This window comes from Clarias gariepinus, chromosome 18, assembly GCF_024256425.1.
Source record: "Clarias gariepinus isolate MV-2021 ecotype Netherlands chromosome 18, CGAR_prim_01v2, whole genome shotgun sequence".
NCBI lineage: Eukaryota > Metazoa > Chordata > Actinopteri > Siluriformes > Clariidae > Clarias > Clarias gariepinus.
Window position 1 is genome coordinate 14,227,189 of NC_071117.1, and position 25,555 is coordinate 14,252,743.

Consider the following 25,555-nt stretch of genomic DNA (forward strand, 5'->3'; position numbering starts at 1 on the left):
CAAAACAATGTTACAACACACACACACACACACACACACACACACACAAAGACACATGCATGCACAAAAATACCTTCACACCAGCAAGAGCATTGTATGTTGAATAATAATCATTTTTTGAAAGTCGACAGGTGGATTTCACGTCCTCTCATGTCCTGTTACAATCAGCCCTACCTGTCCCCTCCAGCACGCCGTCATCATGTCCATGTTCGCTCTTTAAACACGGCAGCTTGTGTCTCTGCGTGCGCTCAGGACCTACTCACACATCCTGTCCTGTCTCGCCAAGCACCTACCCCTAGGAGAACGAATGGCTGCTTTTCCACATTAAAAAAATGTCCACGGTAATGAAGACGTGCAGCCGAAAATTTCACGGACGAAACCGGACGTCGATTCGTTCAGGAGAACAGATCAGGAGCCCGGTTGTTGGTTTAGTGGAAAAGCCAAAAAATGTGTTCATCTAAAAAACGGAGTCCATGATGCGAAAAAGACAAAAAGACAGCACAAAAGTTAATCCTGGTTGGTCAGAAGGTGTGTAATGCAAAACCGCACTGAAATGTCTGTGTGTATATATGATGTGTCCAAGCACGAGACACAGCTGGAGACATGGAGACAGGCTGAGGTGTTAGCAGACACACTGCTGATCTTCAGCTCTACACACTGTACTCTGGAAGAGAGGGAGGGGTCAGGAGAGAGAGAGAGAGAGAGAGAGAGAGAGAGACTGCAAGTGTCTGTCTCTCTTTTTCAGTCCATCTCTTCTCTTTCCCTCGATCTCTCAGCTTCAATCCTCTACTCTTCATCCTGTCTCTTACTCTACCTCTTCTCTTTCTGTCTCACTCCTCTTTCTGCATTTCTCTCTCCAGTTTTCCGTCTGTCTCACTAGTTTCCTTTTACGGTCTCTCTCCATGGCGCTGATCGTCTATATCTGCTTTCCTGCTTCCTCATAACTTTTTGTACCTCGTTGCCCGTCTCTTGCTCTTTCTCTCTTCTTTTCTCAGCTCCTGTCTTCTCTTACAATATATCTCTGAATGTTCTTTACTGTCTTGACTCCTCCAGGCAATTCCTTACTTGATTTTTTTTCTCTTCCAGTTCTTTCTCACAATCATTCTTTATCTATGAACTTTTTCTATTTTCTTTCTCTTTTCTGTCATCCTGCGTATCCCGATTAAATTTTCGCCCTCCTTTTCTCTCCTCCCTTCACTGTCTTCCTTTTGCTGCATTTCCCCATTTACACCCTTCTTCTGTGCTCTCTCTTTCCTTCTCTCAGTATCTCACGGTCTTACTCCACAGCTTCATATCTCTGCACTCGTTTCTCTTTCTGCAGAGCAGCTGCAATTCTCTGGGACTGTGTCCAATCTTCTGGACTAATCCCCATCATAAAAACCAGAAGCACCCCAGAAGATTCTGCTCCAATCAGTGTATGCAGCTAAAGCCTAAGAGCCAATCAAAGGGCAGCATTTTCTTGACCTTCTTTCTGTTGGCCTATCGCGGAGTCCGAGCGGGCGTCTACTGCCATCACCCCCTTTTTATATTGGTGTGGAAAAAGGAATGGCATCAGTTCGGGAAATTTACAATCAAACCCGGGGCAATCGACCCTATATACTTTTTATTTACGCCCTTTGGAAAAATAATCCACTGTCCCTTAATTTTTGTCACGCTTTAGGCCCAGAGAGCTTGATAGTGAGGAAGGTGAAGACAGAGTGAGTGAGAGATCCGCTATGGATTAACATATTTAAAATTGAAAATGATGCAGATGAAAAAACTCAGAAGAATGTAGCGGGGGGGAAAAAAACAAAGGAAAAATGTGCATGGAGAAATTTTGCAGGTCTTTGTCAAGGGTAGATTCCTGTGAGCTGAGCGAGAGAAAGAGAGAGCGAGAGATAACAGGCTTTGCAGAGGCTGTTACAAAAATATTCAAATTCTCTTTGAAGTCGCTTGCCTTCTCTTCCCCCTTCCTCTTCTTCCCTCACTCTCTCTCTCTCTCTGCTTCATGTTTTGTAATTCGCCGTGCTGTCTCTTTCCTCATACAGAATAAATGAAGTGAACCCGTTTCAGTCTCTCGTCTTCTTCATTGTTTAAGAAATACTCTAATACTTCTTCGTCTCTTTTGTAGGGGCCCGCAAGTGCAGCCCTCTTGAAGGAATTTTAAACTTGTAAACAATATCAGCAACATATTCTTGACCGATGCTTTGAGAAATAACATTGTCCAAAAAAACAAAAACAAACAAAAAAAAAGTCACAGTTTCAGAAGGATCAAATTATTGGGCTGGATCAGGCAAAGAAAACCACTAAGGAGATTTGTAATCAACACAGGATTGGGACTAAAGAGCTGTTTTTTTAATAAGATAAAACACTTGTTAGTGAGACTAATCAGTAAAAAAGCCTCCAACTTTCTGGGGAAAATAAAGATTAGACTTTGAAGCAATGGAAAAAGGTCATGTGGTCTGATAAGTCCAGATTGTTCCTTTTCCAAAGCGATTTGCTTATCAGGGTAAGAAGGCAAGCGCATAAAGAAAAGCATAGTGGCCAGTGTACAAGCCTCTGAAGGCAGTGTTATGATAGGGTCAGGACTTTAAAACCAGTTTATTACATCAATGGAGTTTTTTTTTTCCTTACGGCATGGGAATATTCCATGTCACCTTTATATGGTTCAGAAAAGAACGGTTTTTATGACCTAGTCAAGTTTATAAGTCAAGTGTAGCTGTATTTTCTCTGATTTCTGACAAAAAAGCTGACCATATTGGTCGATTAGTACAGTATTTTCTTTTCTTTAATAAAGAACAGTGAAGTTCAGGAAGAGAAAAACATGATGGAATGCAGGGTGATTTGACAAGCTATGGGAAGCAATCGTTTCTTCACTCATACCCGGTAAGCTGTGATTTATCTGGTTTGACAAGAGGCTGTGTCAGTTTGCATATAATAAGATGTCTGTCATGATTATGAAACCAAATAATGGCATGCAAACAAAGGTGCAAGCAAAGAAACAAACAAAAGGACTGGAAACACAGCAGGATGAATTTAAAAGGCAAGCTCAACTCAATGAGTTGTGCATCCGGGCAAGCTTTAAGGTCTCCAAACTAATAGCATGCAGCGACAAATCTATTTCAGATGGGGAGTTTGTTTGAAGGAAAAGGGTAGCTGCTGAAGTTTGTCTTTGCAAAACAGATTCTATTAGAAAAGAAACTTTATCATGAGAGAAACTTTAGAAATTTCGGTGGGGCAGTGGTCGATTAGAGGGCTAAGGCACTGAGTTTACCGACCGGAAGATCGGTGGTTCAATTCCCAGCTCCACCAGGTTGCCACTGTTGGGCCCTTGAGCAAGGCCCTTAACCCTAACTGCTCTAGGGGCGCCGTATCATGGCTGACCTTGCGCTCTGACCCCAGTTACACTGGGATATGCGAAGAAGGAATTTCACTGTGCTGTAATGTATATGTGACAAATAAAGGTTTAACTTTAGTAGCACAAAGTGAAACCTTTTTGACTGGTCTGTGATGAGAGTAATGATATGTGAGACACTGTGGAGCATCTTTTTTGATTTTAAAATCTGGAAAGAGCTTGCAGCTCTATGAAGCCTCAAAAGTAACACCATTAAGACTGGATGGATTTGAGAAAAATCACCAAATGATAAAACATTTGGGACTTTACTGGGCAAAGCAAAATGTGATAACTGGCGATGTGCTTAGCATAGCTGGCACAAAGCGAGGTCTTCTTGGCCTTGTTGATGGGTAGCTCAATGGTTAAGGTGTTGGACTACTGATCGGAAAAGTCCCAGGTTTAAACCTCAGCACCACCAAGTTGCGACTTCTGGGCCCTTGAGCAAGGCCCTCAACAGATGATGTGAAATAAAATGTAAGTTGCTTTGGATGAGGGCGTCTGCCAAACAAGTCTTGTGTGGCAAAGTGGATTCTGGAATGCGAAACTTGAGTAGAGCAAAAATGCTTAACCAATGACAATTGCTAGAGGTTTTGTCTGAGCTCTGATTATGGTGATGTCATGCGCCATACAAGTCAGGTAATTGTTCCGAGGCAGAATTTTAACACGCGTTTTAAGCTCAACACATTCTCCAGACCAAAAACAAAACTGTCATAAAGCTGACAGATCCAGAATTGAATTAGCACCTAGCTCTTTTTAACTGAGGGAATATTTTGCTATCTTTCTGTGAGAATATTTACTAAGAAACCACTGATCGCATTCCCAAGCAGAAAAAAGGCATTGAGACCGAAAGTGTGTGAAAGCGTTAAAACTGATCAACAGGGAGACGATTCTGGGGACTTCATCTACATGCAAATCATCCCTCTTTTACAAAATCCATTTGGTGCTGACAGATGATGTCTTGCCCTATTATTAAATGGAGCTGGTTGAATTCCAGAACTGCGTTGCTACTGTTATAAGACGCATTTGGGGACAAAACATTAAAAAGCACGGTATCAAAATGCCTAAACTCTTCAGGATCTGTAAGCAAACCTTCTCAAGAATACAATTAATAAACACTGCAAAAGGATTAAGAATCAGTGATGAACATTTACGTCAGTCACTGAGACTGGACGTGATGGGAACAAAGAGAGACTTAGACCTTCTCTCAAGCCAGACACAAGCTCACAGCTTCCACTGATACGAGATAGCATTTTGGAGTAATGTTCATGCAGATTGTTGACTTTTACATGTAAAATTATTCTATAAAATAACTAGTCCTCTTTTTAGATGAAAGTCATCTTTGCACTCATTTGGAAGGTCCCAGGGAGTCTGGAGGACGGTTCTCCAAATTCCTTGAAGTCCAGGGTGAAATTTCCAAAGTCAGTAGTGATTTTGGGTGCCATGCCATCTGCTGGTGTTTTCCCGACTGTGTTTTATCAAGTCCAAATTTAATGCAACAGAAGTCTAACAGAAGATTTTAGAGCACTTCATGATTCTGGCTGTTGAGAAGCTTCAAGAATATGCCTTCAGGAAACAAGTCTGAAAGCTATTCAAATCAACAGTTTTGCAAAAATTTTTTTTTTTCAAATCAGACATGCAGACTAAATTAGTCACTGATGGAATCAGTGAATTAAAATTGGCAACAACAACAAGATAACTTTGAACTGAGATGCTTCTGAACTTATCTTATAAATTATAGCTTCAAAAGGCATTCTGGGGGCGACGTCAGGGCACATAGGGATGTTGCTGGGCATGAGGAGGATGTTTTTGGACTTTGTTGGAGAGCACACGTGGATGGTGTTGGAGAACATGGGGACGATGTGAGGGCATATGGGGACAGTACTGAAACTCATGTGGATGGTGTCAGGGCACCACATGGGCACAGTGTTAGAGCACATGTGGACGTTGTGAGGGCACATGGGCAGAGTGTTGGAGCACATATGGATGGTGTCAAGGCACCACATGGAGACGGTGTTGAAACACATGTGGATGGTGTCAGGGCACACTGGGACATGGGGATGGTGTTGAAACACATGTGGATGGAGTCACGACACATGTCAATGGAGTCAGGGCACATGTGGATGGAGTCAGGGCACATGTGGATGAAGTCAGGGCACATGTGGATGGAGTCAGGGTACATAGAGACGGTGTTGAAAAACAAGTGGATGGTGTCAGGGCACCACATGAGCACAGCATTGGAGCACATGTGGATGGTGTCAGGCTATATGAGGACAGTGTTGGACATGAGCATGGTATTTGGAAACATGTAGACAATGTTTGGGAACATGATAATAAAGTGTGGACAGTATTTATAGGGCACATAAGGACAGTGCTAGGACTCATGGGAACAGCTGTTAGTTTTAAAGACACAACTAAGTTTAAATGAACCCATAAGGTGAGTGCCAGAGAAAACAAATGTGGCAGTCAAGTGACTTCATGCTGCCGTGTATGGAATACCACGAGATGTCCGGGTCTAATATGTCCATCTTATGGTTATAGATAAATATTTGTGCTTGTGTGTGAGACACAGATGATGATCGTTTATATTTCGTAAAAGGACTAACATCACCTTGAGGCATCACATGTTCTAGAAATGTTTACATGTGCATGTTTACTTTGCGCAGCCAGAACATATTTCCCACTTATGTCAAATTGGGATTCTTTTTGTAAATACATGGTAAGCCTCAAACCACTAAACATGCAAACAACCACCCACAAACATGTACAACTAAATGATAGAGTGGAGATGGTGCTTGATTTTAAGAAGGAACGCTCACTGACTGAATACAAGGCGGGGTCAGGGTACTGTAGAATAAAAAAAATGTAAAAAGAGCACAATGCAATACCGTCATAGCAGTTTCTCTGTCCTGGGATTCGGAGTCGAGGCGACATGACTTGCCTTACCTTTAGACCACACACACTGTCAGACTTTCACTTTGTATTCAAATTCTCAGATATAGAAAATTCATAATAGAAAATACATATACACATACACGCTCTGCTGGTGTGAAGATAAAAAAAATTATACCTATGCACTCTACATGTACAGAGATGATAAAAAGGCTTCTTCAGTTTGTAGAACCTCATTACACTGTGACAGGAATTTGAGGGATAAAAACAATCCTAGATCAGGACTTAACAATAATAATAATAATAATAATAATAATAATAGTAACATCATTTAATGTATAAACTATGTCCTGTAATGTCTGGGTTGTCTGAAAATACACAGACCATCTGGGTTTCATTTCTCTGAAAGCACTGTAGCTCTTATTTGATACATTTTGGAGCACACTCTAAAACATTCTCATTAAACCACAATTTGAAAACTGGGCACAAAACCCCTAAGGAGGAACTTTATCTTTATTTACAGCTTGTTGGCACAAGTAGTGTTACCAAAGTAACAAAGCTGTAACTGTACTTTGTACAAATTACTTCTCTGTGCTCTTAACTTTAACATTCATGGTTCTTTTATTTTCTTTACAGGAAAAATACACTTAATCAAAAAATGGGCATGATTTTCAGACAGGCCGGTTGGTCAGGCCTCAAGATTTGCTCATCTAGTCATGTAAAAGTATAATTTTTTTTCCGATTTTCTCCCTCATTTAGTCGTGTCCAATTCCTCCCCGTCAGTAGGGGGCTCCCACATTAAGGCTACTACCGCATCTTTTCGAACTGCTCGCTCACTCACTGTTGAGGGCTATCCGCTCCTTCCGCTTGCGTGAGCTCATAGATGCCTCTGATTGGCTGTAGGGCTGTAATTATTGTGGGAGCACAAAGTATCTCTCATCCCTCCCCTCTGAGAGAGCTCGGCCAATCAGCTCTCTCTAGACCTCCGGCTGCGAGAGGTTACAGCATCACCCAGGGGTCGAACCAGCGATCTCAGGATAATAGGGCGAGAACTTTACCACTGTGCCACTCGGAGGCCATGTAAAATTACCTTAAGCTTAGGGATTAATTGTAAACTTGCTCCAGCACCTTCGGAATAATAACAAAAAAACTCCTGTGCGGAGAGAAAGAAAGTGGGAGGAGCTTCTAATCATGTGGGCATGGCAGATGCAGAAAGGGTGAAGCAACGAAAACCAGTTGATTCCAGGGGTGGGGTTAGGAGGTGATAAACACAGGTCATTTGCATGCCAAAAGAGTAAAAAATAAAGAGGAAGGAGCAAGCGAAAGGCATCACCTTGGTCAGCAGGTGAGAAGGCTTTCCTGCAATGCTTTTGACAATCAGAGAGGTCTCCCTGTCCAGGTACGAGTGCTTTAACAACGGCAAGGAGAAAGACAAACAAGATCAGTCAGTGCACAATGAGCAATTATCGTGATCTGGTCAATCTAGAAAATGTGCAAATGGTGATTGAAAAGAGTGTGAAAGCGATGCACGTGTTGATCGTGGTATATTAACTGAATAGAGAAATAAAAGATAAAAATCACATAAGGAAACAAAGAAGTGTGAACAAATAAACCATGGGAAGAAAAACATCATACTAAATAAACATGAATAACAGTTCGGGAGTCACTAAGTGCAGCGGTGTAAGCCTTATTGAATTGTGTTGTTATTAAACGTTCAATCAGAAATGGAAACGTGGAGTCTTTAACATATAATTAAGAACTTTACTGGCCATTTTATTAGGTCGACCTACCACACAGGTTAGGATGGTCACTTTGTAGCTCTTACAGTTGCACAGTTTGTTACATGTCAGTGCTCTGGACAATCACCGTAACATATTAACCACAATTTGAAGGTCAATGGAAGCTGGCAACATTGTTATGTAACATTATGTTATGTTTCTTTCCCCAAAAAATCCAGGACTTGTGGGATTGATTTTCATACATTAAAACTTGAGTTTTCACCATTCATTTAAACACTCAAAATGGGCGAAACCTTTAGTTTCGGAAAATAGCCCTTGATCAAGCACCACCTACCTTGATGTGTTGCAATCATAAAATTCACACATAACCAGTTCCCTCCAGAATATGTGTAATTCGGAAACATACAGTATAATTGTGTGGTCGGAAGGGTGGTTTGCATATGTTCCCTAACACAGATATCTTTTACAGTTGGGATGTTGTACTTCTGCGATGCTTTCAGGGAAACCATGGCAACTGTGGAAGTAAACTAATCATAGAAACTACAACAGCAGCAACCCAAACTTTAGAATATAGAATTAACTTCCAGAAAAAAGGAAGTGACCTATATGGTAGATTTACCCAACAATGGCCAGAGAGTGTTAATAAAATGTATGTAAACCTAATAAAAAGTAAATTAAAAAAAGTACTAATAAAAAAATTGCTAGGATAGACAGAAACTGGTGTCGGTCCTGGAAACCTACTAACTCTAACCAATTAACTGATCAGCTTATTACTATAAATTAATAATTAGCTTGAGTTATGTCAATTATAGGAATATATAACTGGACACTCTGAGTGGTTAGAGGAAATTACAAACACAAACACACATTCATGTTCTTCACACACACTTACAGTGAACTGATCCACTTCCCCCTCGCGGGAGGTGAAGTCTAGGTGCCGTCTGGCGGCGTTACCATTGAACCTTCTCAATGTGGCATGCTGGGAAATGGGGGTAGGCCAGGTGGGGACGTCACATACATACAGGTAAAGAGAGACATGTCAATCATGCAGGCAGGCGAAGGGGGTGGTAGGAAAAGTTAAAGTATAAAATTAGGTGACACGTCGTCTTTATTCTTAAAGCTGTCAATACGGTTCTAACGTATAATATACTTTCTTTCTATCTTTAAATACATGTGCAATTGATTTAGGGAATAAAATGTTTGAGGATGTGCTGTTAGTGTTATTATCCTGAAGTGTTTTATTCCTCTTATACTACAGTGATTTGCCAGCATTCACAGTTTGTAATTTATTAATGAGCCGCAATTATGTTTTAACCCCTAATGATTGCATTTAATGTGACTCATGCTATAGCAGCTGAAATCACTAGCTTGTTCCTCCGCTTTTCTTTACTTACAAGACTACCCAACCCTACTTCCCAAACAGATCTAATGATATAATAATAATAATAAATATCACTATGATCATAAAAATTGCAAAAAGTTTATTTACATTTTTAAACATTAATAATTGCTCCTTATTGCCCCTAGTTCTATACTCAAGCTCATCTAAAAAACTCACAGTTTAGAAATCAGCAAGATAAAGCTCCTATTAATATCTAGGTAGAATATTAATATAAGCAGGCTGGATCTCGGAACTGTGTCGGCTCGGTCATGCTCATCGTGCATCATGACACACTGGACAAAAAGGGGCAGGCGGAGGTGGTGCTATGTCATGCTGTCATGGGGTTTCCAACACATGCATTCACATGAATAACCGGCATCACAATGATAATTAATTAGCTGTGGCTGAAATGGTAATTGCAATTACACACAGTGGACAAGAGGGTTAATTGCAGACAGTCGCACACTCACAGTCACACGTATAGTCACACGCTGGGCTGTTTCCTACTGCGCACCAAAAAACAAGTCAAATCTTCCCATTACTCCGTAGTACAATATTAAATATTATGTTATATTCTTCTCATTTCCTGATTTTAGATTTTACACGCTTATATTTCATTTCACGTAAGTTTATTCCAGTACAAACCCCTTGGTCTGTAGATAATAAGATAATACACAAGAACCTTAACATCTGCTTCCTGTTTGGAGTTTGTTTTTATATGTACAGTACAAAAGAGCCCAAACACACACACACACACACACACACACACCACAGAATGACATCATGATACAAAACTTGTTAAACCACATCTGGCTTTCATTAAAACCAATCTAAAAAAGTAATTTGATTCTACTGTAGTAGAGCCAGTGCAAATTCTTTAATAGATGTGCATGTAGGTGTGTGTGGTGTGTGTGGTGTGTGTGTGTGTGTGTGTGTTTGCATGTTGCAGCTTTAATTTCATTAAGTCTCTGATGGATGTATCGATAAACTAAGCGAATCTTGGATTTAGCGAAAATGTGCGTGTGTCAGTTGTGTAACGGCTCCGAGGTGAAAACACACTTGTAATGATTGAGACATACAGTCTGAATGATGTCGATCCTATAGGATGAGACTAAAGAAGACATTACCGGTCGATTATTTTAAGTGTGACTGAACAAAAACTTATTTTCCTACAACTGCATGTCACATGCCAGCATCGCAGCACACTGAGTTTAATTCTTTTAAGAATAGCATATGATTTAATATTCAAATATAACGGTGATGGCCAAAAGTATTAAAACAAATGCAATGAAGTCGCTATACGACTATCAATATTTAGTATGAAGTCGTTTATTATTCTTCGAAAACCTGCTGGATCCGGCTGGACAGAGAGTCATAAAGACGTCTGCAGTACTCTGGTGTCACTTGCCTGCTTGATTGCTTCAGAAATTTGCCACAGAACTTCGCTGTTCACTCGAGTATCTCCTTATTAACGCCATTTTTGTGGCTCACTAGCTTCAGGACATTAAACTCCCACCATATATATTTGTTCAATCCATTATCTAAACCAGTTGATTCTATTCAACGCAACTCTTCAGCCAGGTCAGACGAACTAATTAGTGACGCCTGTTTTGTGTACATAGAGACCTACTGTATAATATACGGCTCTTAATACTTTTTTTTTTTTTTTTGCAGCTGGTTGTATTACTGAGAAAGCTTGCTGAGGCAACACCCTCGATCTTGGAAAGTTTTCTGTGTTGCTCAAACTAGAGACCCGCCTCACAGAAACCCTCACCGTGTCGACGATTACAGGCTTTAAAATCTGGTTTATGTGAAGCGTCCACTCGAGTTTTTGTCTATAAAATGTGAAATCCATAGAACCGCATTAACTGTCAGAGCTGCTGCTGTCAGAATCAAGTGTTACAACACAGTGTGGTAGAAACCGTCAGTGACCATAATGGCGTAAAAGACACCGAGGCGGTTCAAGATTTATTTTAAAATCCTTTTGGGACTCTCTGTTTCTATGTGTGTGTGTCATGCAGGCAGAAATCCCTCACATCTGTTTCGTTCTGTTTCAAAGTCTAATTCAATTTTCGGTCACAGCCGAGCCAAAGCCTGGTGAAATCTGCCACTATTGTATTCTCACCCTGGAGCTGGGAGCACCATTGTCCTCTATGACCTCAGAGTGCAAAGCACCCTGGGAAACGAGCCACAGGCTTACATCACTTACTTCTGAACTCTGTGGGTTGATTCTGTACATTCTCTAAACTTTGTGAACTATTGTGTGAGTCTTTGTGTGAGTCTTTTTTTTCGTGATCATTATTTGTAATCAAAGGCAAAAAATAAACATAAAAAAAATGATGAAAGAAAATAAACATGTAAATAAAGGTCGTTTGTGAATGGTGTTTGGATTAGATGGTGTAATGTGTTGCATCTGTGTGTGTGTACCTCTGTGCTCGTTTGGCTCTGTGCGTCCCCATCTTGTCCCCTCATGTCCAGCGAGTCCATGCTGGAGGCGGAGACGGAGTTGACACTCGATCGCGACGAGCGGCCCACTGAGCGCGCCTCCTGATCGCTGGCCCCGCCCACCGAGCCCACACGCCTGAGCTGAGAGTTGATCGCGGGCGACTCTGAGGTCTGACGGGCGGCCTCGTCCATGCTCCGTGACGCCTGCTCCAGCTGGGCCGTGATGTCGTCCAAAGAGAAGTTGGAGGCCATCGGTCGGCTCTGGCCGCCACCCGCTCGCACGGTACCTGCCGGAGAGGCCTGGCTGCTGCTGCACGCACTCCCACCGCTGCTGCCCCCGGCGTGGCGAGCGCTGGCCGAACGCCCCTGTGCAGCCCGCTGCCGAGACTTCAAGTCGGTGGGGCGACCAGAGGAAGAAGAGGAGGACGAGGAGGACGAGGAGAAGGAGGAAGAGGAGGAGGAAGGCTTGCCGATGGTACTGAGCTCCTGCTCGATGGAGCACAGGTCGGCCATGAGGGCGTCCAGGTCCACTGGCTCACCCTGGTTTATGGCTTCTGTGGAGGAGAAAAAGGTGGGGGGCGATAACAGTGAGGGAAATGTCGTGGAAAACTGATGGCGAACTTGATTATTTTTTTAACTAGTAGCAGAAGTAACGAGAGCTTTTCCTGCTCTCTTGTCACTGAAAGATTTTGGTTACTGCATTTGGATATAAGCGACTTCACTCACAATGTTCGTGATTTACGCCTTCACTTAAACTCCTGACATACTTATACTAATTAGAAATATCATTACCATTAAAAACGACACTTTAGTTTATCTTTCAGCCAGAAAAGTCCATCAAAAATCTTTTGCATGGAAAAGTGTTGGTTTTTTTACATTTACAATTTTACATTTTTTTTTACCTTTTGAAAAATCTCTATTCTCTTTAGAAGATGAATGAAAATCAAGTTGAAGAATTGTTAGGAGACCAGAAAGTATCAGTGTTAAGATGGCGAGAAAAGGGCGGAACTTCCAGTGAGAGTGCAATACAACTGTCAATCATGACAAGACTCACATGAAAAGAGGCAAAATGTAAAAGTCTCACTTATTTTCTGAGGGTTGATGTACAAGAGGACACAGTTGTTGTCATGCTTGTGTGTGTGTGTGTGTGTGTGTGTGTGTGCTGACCATTGATGTTGTACATGGAGAATCGGTAGGAGAAGTTGGCTAGGTTGGTCTCTTCTCTGAGAGGAGCTTTCTGGACTTTTCCTGGATGACGTCCATCATCCAGACTCTGGAAAGAAGAGACAAATATGCATGAAAAAAAAGCATTAGAACATACAGTATTCTAACACATTCCTTGGACAAGATCAGAGACAGATGTGTGTGTGTTTGTGTGTGACCTGCGTGATTTTGTCCAGCTCGCCTAACCAGGCTCCGAACATCTTGTCCAAGTCCTGATCCTCCTTATCGCTGTCCTCCTCGGCAGCGTGGTCCAGCTCATCATCCGACACCTGCTCCATCTGCAACACACACACACACACACACACACACACACACACACACACACACACACACACACACAGACAGAGACAAACTTTAGAGCCTGCGTTCTGCAATTTCAATTTCTCACACCTTGCTAGTCTTGTCTCCTGTCGCTATGGCAACACCGACATGCCTCGGAGCACGTCAACCTTCCGCGCTCTATCTCAATTCCTATGTGCTACATCAGTCTTCCATCGTGGTCGTCATATCAACAGTGTCCATGGTTACGGAGCATCATGCTTTTACTGGGATAGCTTAATAACCCTAAATATTTAATGTCATTAATTTGGCTAAGTAGAATGACGCTGCTTTTTTTTTTTTTTTAATGCAGCAGCACATCAGTACTGTGTATCAGAAAACATTTGCTATGATTTTATTTTAAACACAAAGATTTAGCCTTAAGCAGGAACCAGAAAATTAAGCCAGAGACCTGCTGAAACCTGGCGTGATGTTCGTGTTCATTCGGCTCATCCATCACACACACTCCATATGAGAGCATTAGGGTTAGGCTAATACATACACACACAGGCTCAGAGAGACAGAAACCACTTGAAGACTCTTGGCATAACGTCAGTCGCTAGACAGAATCTGCCAACTCAATGGGTGCAACCTGGTTTCCATGGCAACCCTCACCACGTCTCCCAAGACTGGCAGAGTTGCCATGGAAACAGCTATTTGCTCTTTCAGACTATCCCTTTTTTTTTTTTTTTTGCTCTTAGTCTTCACTATGGCAACAGTGCCTACCCATGCATCACCCTCAGCATGGGGTTCAACTACAGTCTGGTGACTTGGTACACATGGTGTTTCTCTTTACTCATGGTGAGCAAAATCAGCTGTTGTCACACTCCCCAAAAAAAAAAAAACCTTGAGGAAACCAGTCAACCTAGTATGATTAGGAGTATGATTTTACTGCAGGCAACCTAAACTGGAATGCTGTAAGGGTTTAAGGTGATGACGGTGCGCCCTCTACTGTCCAACAAACCACATTACTATTTGTAGATCAAAACATTTAAATCATACTGTACTAACCTAGATAAAGGAATGATCCTGCAGGTCTGATAGTGCGCTAGTGTGTGATGTTGAGCAGACTACTACAGCGCACAGGGTCAGAGTGTGAATACAGCAGAAATGACAGGAAACCCTGTCAAAGCGCTCCTTCACCATTAGGCACGGGAATGGCCAGGGACCAGCTAATACGGTATTATCATTGCTACCTACAGTATGTGCTGATTCAATTTGTATTGCGATTCTATTAACATCACGATTTTATAAATATCGCAATTGAAGTTTCCTATTTTTTTGTGGAGATTTTGTTACAATCCTAAATAAACTTAAGCACATGTGAACATACAGTACGTACATAAAAAAATAAATAATAAATTTGGTTTTGGTCAGTGAGGTGATACATGAATCAACACAAAAAACAATCATAAAATATAACTTTTATTAAAAAAAATTCCCAGCTATATACTGTATGTGCTGCACCTCTGCCCCAAATGCTTCTTTAATTAATTATACTCGATATAGTGCGTAAACTTGCCTATCAGTGTATCAGAGTCGAATTCCCAACACTAAAGTGTGTGCAAGCTAGTTATGTATGCAACTCTGTCATACATTTTACTCTACTATAAACACCTAAATGAAATTTATAAAGCTTTTTTATTCTCTCAAAAAGGATCAAAACTAATTGTTTTTACATTTCAAAAGCCATGAACTTAAAACACAATGTGAAAATTACAACATCACTTTTCACAGTAAACTGTTGGGGGGAAGAAAAAAAAAACACTTTGACACACTTTTCCTTCTTTGTGGATTTTAACCCTCAGGGTTAAAGTTCTACATAAGTAAACAAAATGCTGTGAGTTTAAATCTCAGCTACTTTTTTTTTTTTTATTTGTTCATCAACTTATTTTTCTTTCCCCATCACGTCATGTGGTTTCCCGTATTAGAGCCCAGCAGGGGAAACCCTGAGAGTCAGTTTAACTTTCGGATTGACACTGTTCCTTGATACAGGTCAGTGGATTTGTGTCCGTCTGTGTTTGTTACTTAAGCAATATCACGCAAGAGGGAGTGCTGTTGTGATGAATATCAGCACGGATGTGATGATAAAAGGCACGGAAGCCGTTTTATACAACAAATCCACAAACATAAATTATTATTAACTGATCATGATTTGTTTATTTAACCAGGTATTTCACTCTGCTAACAGACAGACAGTTCGCGACTGACAGTTAGTGTCATTTTCAGGGTATTTTTAACTGGTATTATGCCGTCAAAAGTGAAAGAAAAAAAATAAACCATGGAGGTGGTTGAGAGTCCTGCAAATCTTGTAAGTTTCCCTTTTTATCTCTAATTATTCTGCTTTAGAATATCAGCTTAACGTCTGGGTTAATTCCTAAATTAAATGTTAAATAAAAAAAGCTAGTTTGATGGGGTGTACAATCACCAAGTAGGTCCCCTGATCAGCGGTTGGAGAGGGACTGCCTTGTGTCAGGGGCTAGTTAAGCTTTGTAGGTTTGTATCTGTTTCTAAACGACTTACTTAAGCAGTTATAAAGTAGGCAAAGTGTTGTTTAAGATGAAAACCACGGCTTACCAGGGCGTAGAATGAGAGGGTGGTTCCCTCGAACATACATCTTTAGAATTGGAAGCCAAAGATCGACCAGGTCATAACTGCTGATGTGTTATTATTTTGTTTAAATCTAACCATAATTATGTTAACAGTAAAACTTTAAAGTTTTTACTTAAATATTAAATATTCGTTTTATTTTTTTATCACATGAACAATAACAACAAGTGAAATGCAGTGCAACGTGGAAGTGTTACTTATGTAACAGTGTAAATTGTAATAATTGTGCAAAAAACTGACTGGGTCTAATGCATGTTGGCATAATATGCAACACTGAGAGTAGTGAGCAGACCCTGAAGCTTAAAGATGTGTGCACCATGATGTATAGAACAGAAGAGCCTTAACCCTTGATCCTTGAGTCCACATTCCCATGCCGCTGCAGAACGGTGCTGAAAAGCTGAATGGCTCTGGGGACAAGGGGTTTCCGGAGTCTGTCAGTTGAGCAGTTTTGCAACGGAATTTTTTTTTTTTTTACTAAACACATTTCTGTTTGGGTGGTCAAAGTTGGTCATGATGGAAAAGCACTTTGTTTAATGTCCTTTTCTCCGGCACATCCTTGAGAGACTCAGGGCATCCTTGTTTCTGAGGCGACGTCCCTGGCATACTACCGCATAGAAAAATACACTGACGATGCCCGTCAACTACTGAACCGTAATGAAATGCAAAAGCATCCATCTCTCACTGGATGGCGAGACAGATGGATGTTCTTCATATGTGTTTACCTATATCTATGTTTCATTTCTTCAGCATGTACATCTAACACGGCATTTCCACGTGGCTATAATCAGCACAAGATGCTAAACCCTAGTGAGAAAATCAACTCTCCGTGTGGTTAGACACTACATGCATAAAAAGGGCAGCTGAGGACATTCATCTCTCGCTCGCTCTGAGAAACTGACACCAGGAGAAAGTGAGACGACTAAATTTGGAAATGAAAATTTCACGTTTAAGCCTTAAGTTGCCTCATCTTAATCTTTGTTAACAACAAAAAAAACTCAACTTTTTACTTAATTTAAAAAAACAAAAAACAGGGTGAATAGGTCAGGATAAAGGGTTTCATTGTGTTTGTCCGAATAATAATAAAAAAACTTTAGTGTGTGAAAAGAAAGGCATTGTGTGTTGCTACACATATGATAAAAGTGTGTGCTAGAAGTAGACAGAGATGTTCTTTTGACACACTCATAACAGCTGCAAGGTTTGTTTTCATCACCCTCGTGTGCGTGTCTAAATGCAGCTGTTTAAAAAAAACAACAAAAAAACACCACCTGCGAGTATGTGAAGTCTTAGTGACAAACATGCACACAAACAATTTTAGCAGATAACTTTAAAATATTGAACATCTTATATTTTGCAAAAGTAAACGCACCCTCTGTGCATTAAACAGGATCATTAAATCTTGAAAGACTGATTGGGTGTAAAGATTGGACATTGACACCAAAGCAAGATGAGTGTATGTGTACATGTGCATGTGCGTGTGTGTGTGTGTGTGTGTGTGTGTACAAGAAACAATGAGTTGAACACTTCAACTCTCTCCCATGAGTGGTTCGGTTAGGTTTCTCCCACCCTCTGTCTCCTTCTCTACGTCTTTCTCAGTCTTGTCTTTCTTTTTTCCTTTCTTGCTCACACAAACTCAAATCAGGGTTGGCAAGGAAATAATAAAAGGAAACAAAAGACAGACGACCTAACCCTCCTTACCGTTTAAAAACACACACATCCTCAGTGTGTGTGTTTAACTCCCACACTTACGATCCCTGAAAACATACACAGCTCCCTTTTCAAATCTAATCAAGTGCTCTTCACCACCTGCTGCTTAAAAACTAACTGAATTATCGGAGGAGAGCTTGTGTGCGTGTGATGTGTGTGTGTGTGTGTGTACTTGCCTGTCTGTGTGTGTGAACATTTCACTTGACTAGCATCATGCCTACCTGTGTTCAGTTGAAAACTCTGTGATGCGCCCTTGTATACTGATCTCAAATCAGGTCATGATGTGAGGCAGTCACAGACATTTTAAATACATTTGTATTTCAGTACAATAGACTTCGTCATGTTAGATGGAAAAACCTACAGGACGATTGTTTGACATCAAGCTTCTGTCTGCACATGGATAAAAACAACAACAACATAGTCATATCCGTTATATTGTTTGACTTCTGCTTAACGCCTCCATCGTGACTCCACACTCATTTTTGCATTTTAAGCGTTTTTAGCCGTTTCATGAGAATGTTTGTTTATTATCTCTAAACCACAGGAGCAGGTTACTGTACAATACGTCTAGGCTGAAAAGTCCCGAGTTGAAAAAGTTATCACAACATTGCTGGTGACATTTCAATACGTCCCGGTAAATGAACTTGCAAATGAAAAGAATGAAGGGTCGTAGTGTTAAGTGACCTTTGGCAAATACGCTACTGTACGGCTTCATAAACGACCCGACTGACCTTTTGAGATCTACACTGCTGCATCGCTCTACAAATGGCCAATTGTGATGGGCAACTGTAAAGAGACAATGTTGAATGGCTGTTGGGGATTAATGTTTGGGTGTGGAGGAAAGGAGGGGTATTTTTAGTAGTGTGCCACCACCCACTCCTTTACCCCAGTACATTATATTTCTATGGTGTGAGCTTCCGGAGTAAGAACGGGCTTTGCGCTGGTACAGCCAATGAGGGAGGAAAAAAAAAACGAATGGAGTTCTGACTGTTAAAAAAGGAAGGGCTTTAGGATTACAGAAAAAAAATGCAGCCACTGGAGATGACGTTACCTGGCTTGAAGGCCCTCACTACACAAGAGCTACTGTTAACTAGAGGAAGAAGTCTGCAGCGGGAATTCCCGTTACAAAACCAGACACTTTTAACTGTTGCTCACAGGACAGATTAGCCCTCTGGCTCCTCATGGTTAGGATGGAGCTATAGATATCAGATTTACACTGATGGAACGGCCTCATTTGTGGCAAAACATTTCATGTGCTAGAATTCTTGTCAGTATGATGTCACTGTAAGAGCTATGAGAGTGTATGAAGTTACATGGGAAGACATTGGCATATAAAACATTTCTAAACCCAAAGATGCTTTTGAAATTATTTTAAAAAGTAGTTCTAAATATAATTACAAAAATATCTTTTTTTTTTTTTTTTAATTAAGGACTATATACTTGATCAGGACCTGTACTTAAAAAGCTTCTTAAGCCTAAAAGTTGTTCCTAGTGACGAAATTCTAAGAAAATTCTTAGAATTTCTCCTTAAATTCAGGACTAAATCTTAATAAAGTTAAAAAGATTCACAAAACATCTTAGCCCTAAAAACAACTCCTAAAGTAAAAATTGTTAAAAATAGAGAGGATGACTTTTAAGAGGCTCAAGACAAAAGTCGGAAAGAAAAAATATTCTCCAAACACTGAACACGTAAAGCTAAAAGTAAACACTGCTCTTCTGTCTAATTTGGTTTTCTTGTTGTTTTACTCCCTTCAATCTCTCTTGGACTGTTGAGTGCATACCATCCAAAAGTGTAACTTAAATAGACTGTCCTACAATCGTGTAAATTGGTAAAAGCTGAGCCATTTTGATCCCAGTTTCAACATTTGGCTGTTTATTATCTTTAAGATATTTAGCCTTTAACAGAAACTTTGCATAAAGTAGCCTGTAGTCATGATAATAAAATATAAAGAAGAAATTGTATAATCATGTATATTCTATTTTCAAGACCTTTGCAGCGGTCAGAGTTTATTAACCAATCACAGTCCTTGAATTGCTGCATCATCCCTAGTAACGGGGTCAACCACAGCTCCTCATTAAGGTTAAGGTTTTTGTACTTTCCTTACTTAGAGTTGCTCTGAGAAGTTTCCTAAATCACTTTTAGTCTAAGACTCCCAGCTAGGACTCTTTAAACTAAGATAGGAGACTTCTGAGAGAAATCTAAGAAGCTTTGTGAATACAGGCGCAGATGTCTACTCAAAGGGACCTTGCTTATTTCTCTTTATTACATGCTAAAGTTTTATAAGATATATTTGTCCATGCACCTTAGTCTTTCCCTGAAAAACTGCCATACTTATATGCTTAAAATTTTAATGTTAAAACTTTTTTTTATCTTAAATTTTGTCTACAGATAAATTTTAGTTAAGCTGACGCTTACAAAAACTACATTAGGGACCATTAAACCTGAGTATTGGAAACTTATAAATAACATCACCACACACAAAAAAGACTATCTTATTTAAATTCCTTAGTCCTTTAAATATCAGTAGAAGTCTATGGGAGCACTTACTCTACCTTGCTACAGCTTCAGTAGTGCACTATCCACTGCTATTTTGATTGCCAATATGTACTATATAGCTGTGATTGTCTCATATCCTACTGCATTGGTCAATTATGCTAGCTCCTGTGTTTCTAATAAAGAGTTCATAACTCACCAACTATTTGATTTTTTTTCTTTGTTAATGAACAAAATACATTTGTATCTGTTTATTATTAGGAATTCCTGAGAGGCCATCGTTTCAAACGTGAAGTGAACAGTCCGATCATGGCTCCGGCGTACTGATAAACTTTCTACATTGATGGTATCAAAGCACTAATGAAACGCTGGGATAAGTGCATTAGTATAGCAAGAGATTATATAGAGAAACTAAACCGTGTTCAGTTATTGTGTACAATCAAAAGTCTTGTTTTGACTTGAACACACCTGCTACAGTTAGAGCTGATGATTTATAAACGCTTTCTACACAGACTAATTTGAGAATTTAACAGTGCTGTACTGTAGAAGATTTAAACAAAAGACAATAGCTGAAAGTAACAATTACAATCTATTAAACTAAAAAAAACAGCTCAGGTAAGATTGCCTTTAAAGTGCTGATCTCAGACCTGTCCTAAGTGTTTCAGTATCGAACACTGCTCTCATCACACACTGAAATGGCAACACATTGAACCTAGAAATCCGAGACGTCAGATATCACGTTAGGTCAGAAATATCTTTAATTAAACGTTTTAAGCAGAGGCATGGGTGGCTCGAGGGAGATGCATGTAAGTTCCTTGCCAGGGGAAGATGCTCTGACACAGATCTCAGATCAGTTCTGTATTGTGACTGAGGACCGTGTTAATCCCTGGATCTTGGATCAGCCTAAGGGCATTTTCATAATATTGGGAAAACTTGACCCCAAGGTCTGGTTTATTTTGACCACAATCATTCCAGATATGTAAGCCAATCGTTTATGAAGAGGAAGTAGAAGTAGATCTTTGTTTAGGCACAACGTTGGTGCGTTGGTCTCTTCTCAAAATCTCTGCGCGCATAGCAAACGCCAAACTCATCCTCTGACTGAGACAGCCAAAGCTGATAAAATACAAAAAATGCAAATGTGTTGCACTTGACATTTCTTTTAGAAATATCAATAATATTTGTCATAGCACGAAGATTAACTTTATTAGTGTATACTGCCACCTGCTGTCTTGGAGAGTGTACTGTAAATACCCAAGTTGTTGTACCCGAGTACAAAGAGCATAATAAAATAATCGTTCCTGGGTACAGTACAAATCAATTGTGCCTAATGTAGAAACGCCCTACGAGCTTCTTTGAGGTTTTTTTTGGAAGGATGAAGGGGCATTGTGGATCTTTGCGGAAAGGGGACAGGAATTAACAAAGTCTATAAAAGCACCAGGATAGGAGAGAACAAAGGCAAAGTCAACATTACCCAAGAGGTCGTGTCAAATAAAAGTACTTGTATGGACACAAACAGAAGAATCCACACACACATATTTAAAAAACAACAAAGAAGACTGAGAGTTTACATAAGACTCCCCAGGCAGAATCAGTGTTTGCTAGCACAGTGAAAATTTGCTTGGTCGTTAACGCTAAGGTGTAACGAGAGTACAATTTCAGACTCTTTTTAAAAATCTATCGACACAGCTGAGGAAAATGTTAACATTCCCAACAATTCTGTCTCATTTTTACATTAATTTTGTCTTTAAATGATCTATATGTAGCATAATTAAATGATACAAATAAACTAGCGCCTGTCCTTTGCTAGCTTATAGATACAGTAGCATCCACATTTCCAACGCATCGTGACTTAAATCGCTGGAATGTCATTCATGTCAAAAGCTAGATTTTTACTAGATTGTATTAATCCAAAATGATATCTCAGTGTCTGTTCTTCACTCCTGTCTGTCACAACCTTGACACCCACACACACAATCCTGTGTATCATCTTACGCAGCATGACATCTGTCTCAGGGTAATTGCAACCATTTCATTAGAACGATCAACTTGTGCCTTTACACAGGGACAATATTCATATCGCTTTCACACATCACACACTTGGGACACTTACGGATCATTCCTCTGCTTAACGTGTGTGAGATAGTCTACGCATGTCGGTCTGGGGGGGGGGGACTACTATAAGGACGAGCTGGCTCGACTGGGTCTGGATCCCTTGTTCTTTGCCTTCTTCTCGTCTCTTGTGCTTCTCGGTTTCTTTCTCTCTCCTTCTCTGCATTCTCTGTCATCACTCACTTCATCCCTCTGTCTATTTCAGTCTGCATTTCTACACTCAGTTCCCTAGCAACACTCATATGGCTCTGAAACACAATCTCCTTGTAGTGAGCCTCTCCATCACTTACACACACACAGTGGAGAAATGTATAAATTAGAGACGGGAGAAAAAAAATCGAATCAGTTAAATATCGTGATTAGTTTGTGTGGCGATTCCTGTAGTGCCACACTGACTCAAAAATCGATGTAGTAAAATGATTTTTAAAAGATGTATATATATTTGCAGTTTGTGGTAAAATGTAGTAGTTTATCAGTAGTCGTATAGGTGGTGCGTTCTAAACTGTTAACACGTTCGCAGGCGCCACAGCAACCTGTCTGGTAGGAGCAAATAAATTGCTACGTTTATTTAAAATTGTAACAAACTCTTAAAAAAAAAATGAATATACAGTATGTGTATATATATATATATATATATATATATATATATATATATATATTCTAACATTTTTGACAACCAACAAATTACTAAACATTTTACTGGTCGGCAGGAAAACCTGTTGGACAAGGACGTCTCGTACAGTTTATTGGACACATTTTTTGATCCTTTTAATGTTCAATATGGTATAAAGTTGAGTAACTAAACAATCCTGCTCATTACCATGTCACATATAAAGATGTGCTTCTTAAGTTTTCAAACACAAGGTTTATTCAACACTCAACAATTTACATCATACTATATTGTAATATTCTCATTCTATTTTGTTTTTTTGTTTTATACAGCATATTTAATATGACTGGGACTTCTATTAAAGGTTCCGTATTTTACTACACAGGTCTCAGGGCTTCCTCAAAGTCTGTGTGTTAATGCAGAAGATGAAATATTACACAGAAAAACCTTTAATACATCAATATATCTTTGATTCACTCATCAGAGATGCTAAAAATTTTATTTCCATGTCTGATTAAAGACCAGCAGACTAAGCAACAACCCGGTGGAGAGGCTCTTTATATACGAGGTATATATATATGATATAAATTTTAAAGATTTCAGCGAAAGTTTAATATTGGCTATAAATGGTTACACTGAGTAAATAACACAAACTAAATTTATTATTACTTATATTGACATTATAATGGAACATTCCTTCCATTTCTTTACCCCGAGTGATTTAGGTGATACCAGCGCAAAGCAGCATCCTAGTCTGTGACTGTATTCAACTATGGAGTCTTGATTATTAAAATCCATCAGAAGGCTTTAAATAATTGTAAACTAAATTGAATCCCACTAACTAAGACATTATGAAATGATGATGCTGTGAGGCGACAGTATAATTACAGTAGCTGTAATGAAATACTTAAAAAGAGCCACATTACTCAAAAGTAGATAAGATCTCTACACACGTGTGCACGCTCAAACATGTGTGTGCATACACACAGCTGTTTTCATAGCACTGCTCCGCTTGTGACGCAGGAGATGTGTGTGTGTGCGCTGTCAGTATTACGATCACTGAGACAAACACAGTGAAACAGCCGTTAATTCATGTGTGTTTTAATGACCTGGTGGAGACATGCGTCTTCATTGGCTTGACAGCAATTTGTCCACGGAGCGAGAATCGAGACAGCCATGCTTTGAGTGATGGCTGGACTGCAGGGAGCGCTGACATCACTCCCTCAGCCTTAGATGACACTGCAGAAATCTAATCTAAGCACTCTGAATGGAATGAGAGCAGATCCATAGTGTCTCCTTAAAACATCCTTCATTTAAGGGAGAAAACTCAACAACGACATTTAGGAAGAATATTTATGAGAATCAGTAACGCATTCACACTTAAACATTTACCTAATCAGCTCATCATGTGGCAGCAACACAATGCATAAAATCATGCAGATACAGGACAAGAGCCTGGTCTATGTTTTAGAATAATACAAAAAAGGTGTGATTTCAATTGTGTCCTGAATGTTGCTACCAGTAGGGTTGGTATGATTATTGGGGGGAAAAAAAACTGCTGATCAACTATAACAGTGGTAATCAAAAAAAAAATCCCGGAATGCACAAGAACATCAAACCCTAAAGCCGATGGGGCTACAACAGCATAAGACCAGAACTTCCTCTCCTGTTACTCAAAAACAAAAACCTGAGGACACAAACTATACATCATGACTATATATCCGACAGACCAATCAGTCATAACATTAACACCATATATCATTAACATATTAATATTAAATATCAATTATATATCAGTGAACTGGTGACAGGATCATGGGCACCCAAGGATCATGCAGGCCCGTAGAAACCAAAGGCTAGCCTGTCTGGTCCAATAAAAAAAAAAGCCAATGAACCAAAAAAAGGCAGGCAAAAAACCCTAGGTCGCTGACTTGGCTTGGTTCCCTAGATACTGTTCTGAGCGATCATCTATGTGATGCACTGGTTCTTCTACCTCTTTTGACCACTAATGTATCTAATGTAGCCTTATGCAATAAAATGAAAGTTGCAAGCCAAGATGTCATCTCTGAGTAAGCTTGACCGCTCTCACAACTGTTCATGACATAACAAAAAGAAGAACATCTTGTCTCGATGTCTTGGACTGCAGATTCTGTTCAGAAGAGACCAGCTTTACTCAGACAGTGTAAAATCTGCTATAACACTATAATATACAATATATATAGTACGACATCAAAAAAAAGAATGTAGCACCAGGTTAGACACAATGCTTTTAACAGCACTAAACTTGACGTCTTTTCAGAGTGAGGCTCAAACACATTGGTTGATCGCTAAGAGGCAGAAAGAGTGCTGACTTTTTAACAAAGAACTTTTTAAAGGCGGCGTGATAGAGGAGAGGATGTTTTGGCATCTTGTGACTGTGTGAGGAAGCGGGAACATCCGGGCTCCTGGGATTACTGCAGGCGAAAGAGGATACAGTCATCGTCACGCTTATTTCCAGCTATATCGTCTACGTGTTCTAACAATCAGAGGTTTGGATGGAAAATCTTACATCGGTTTCCTTGTGACTGCAAATCTCTGAGATTTAAAACACTCAGTGTATTTATTCAAGATTTCATCACATTCCATCCAATGTTAATAATAATACCAAGGTGGGTCAAAA

At 39.9% G+C, this 25,555-nt stretch overlaps 1 protein-coding gene across 8 annotated transcripts in view; it reads right to left on the reverse strand.

Moving 5' to 3' along the window:
• raph1b (Ras association (RalGDS/AF-6) and pleckstrin homology domains 1b) overlaps window positions 1-25,555 on the reverse strand; it is a 62,113-nt gene that overhangs the window by 12,671 nt on the left and 23,887 nt on the right. For 2 of the 8 annotated variants that reach the window (XM_053476708.1, XM_053476707.1), the window contains exons 3-7: window positions 13,210-13,329; window positions 12,995-13,100; window positions 11,810-12,381; window positions 8,894-8,980; window positions 7,596-7,670 (exon numbers count right to left, since the gene is read on the reverse strand). In XM_053476708.1, the coding sequence (XP_053332683.1) occupies window positions 7,596-7,670; window positions 8,894-8,980; window positions 11,810-12,381; window positions 12,995-13,100; window positions 13,210-13,329 (960 nt within the window). Of the gene's footprint in view, window positions 1-174; window positions 3,142-7,595; window positions 7,671-8,893; window positions 8,981-11,809; window positions 12,382-12,994; window positions 13,101-13,209; window positions 13,330-25,555 lie in introns of those variants that run through there. The other 6 variants (XM_053476714.1, XM_053476713.1, XM_053476716.1 and 3 more) reach the window with 4 other exon arrangements.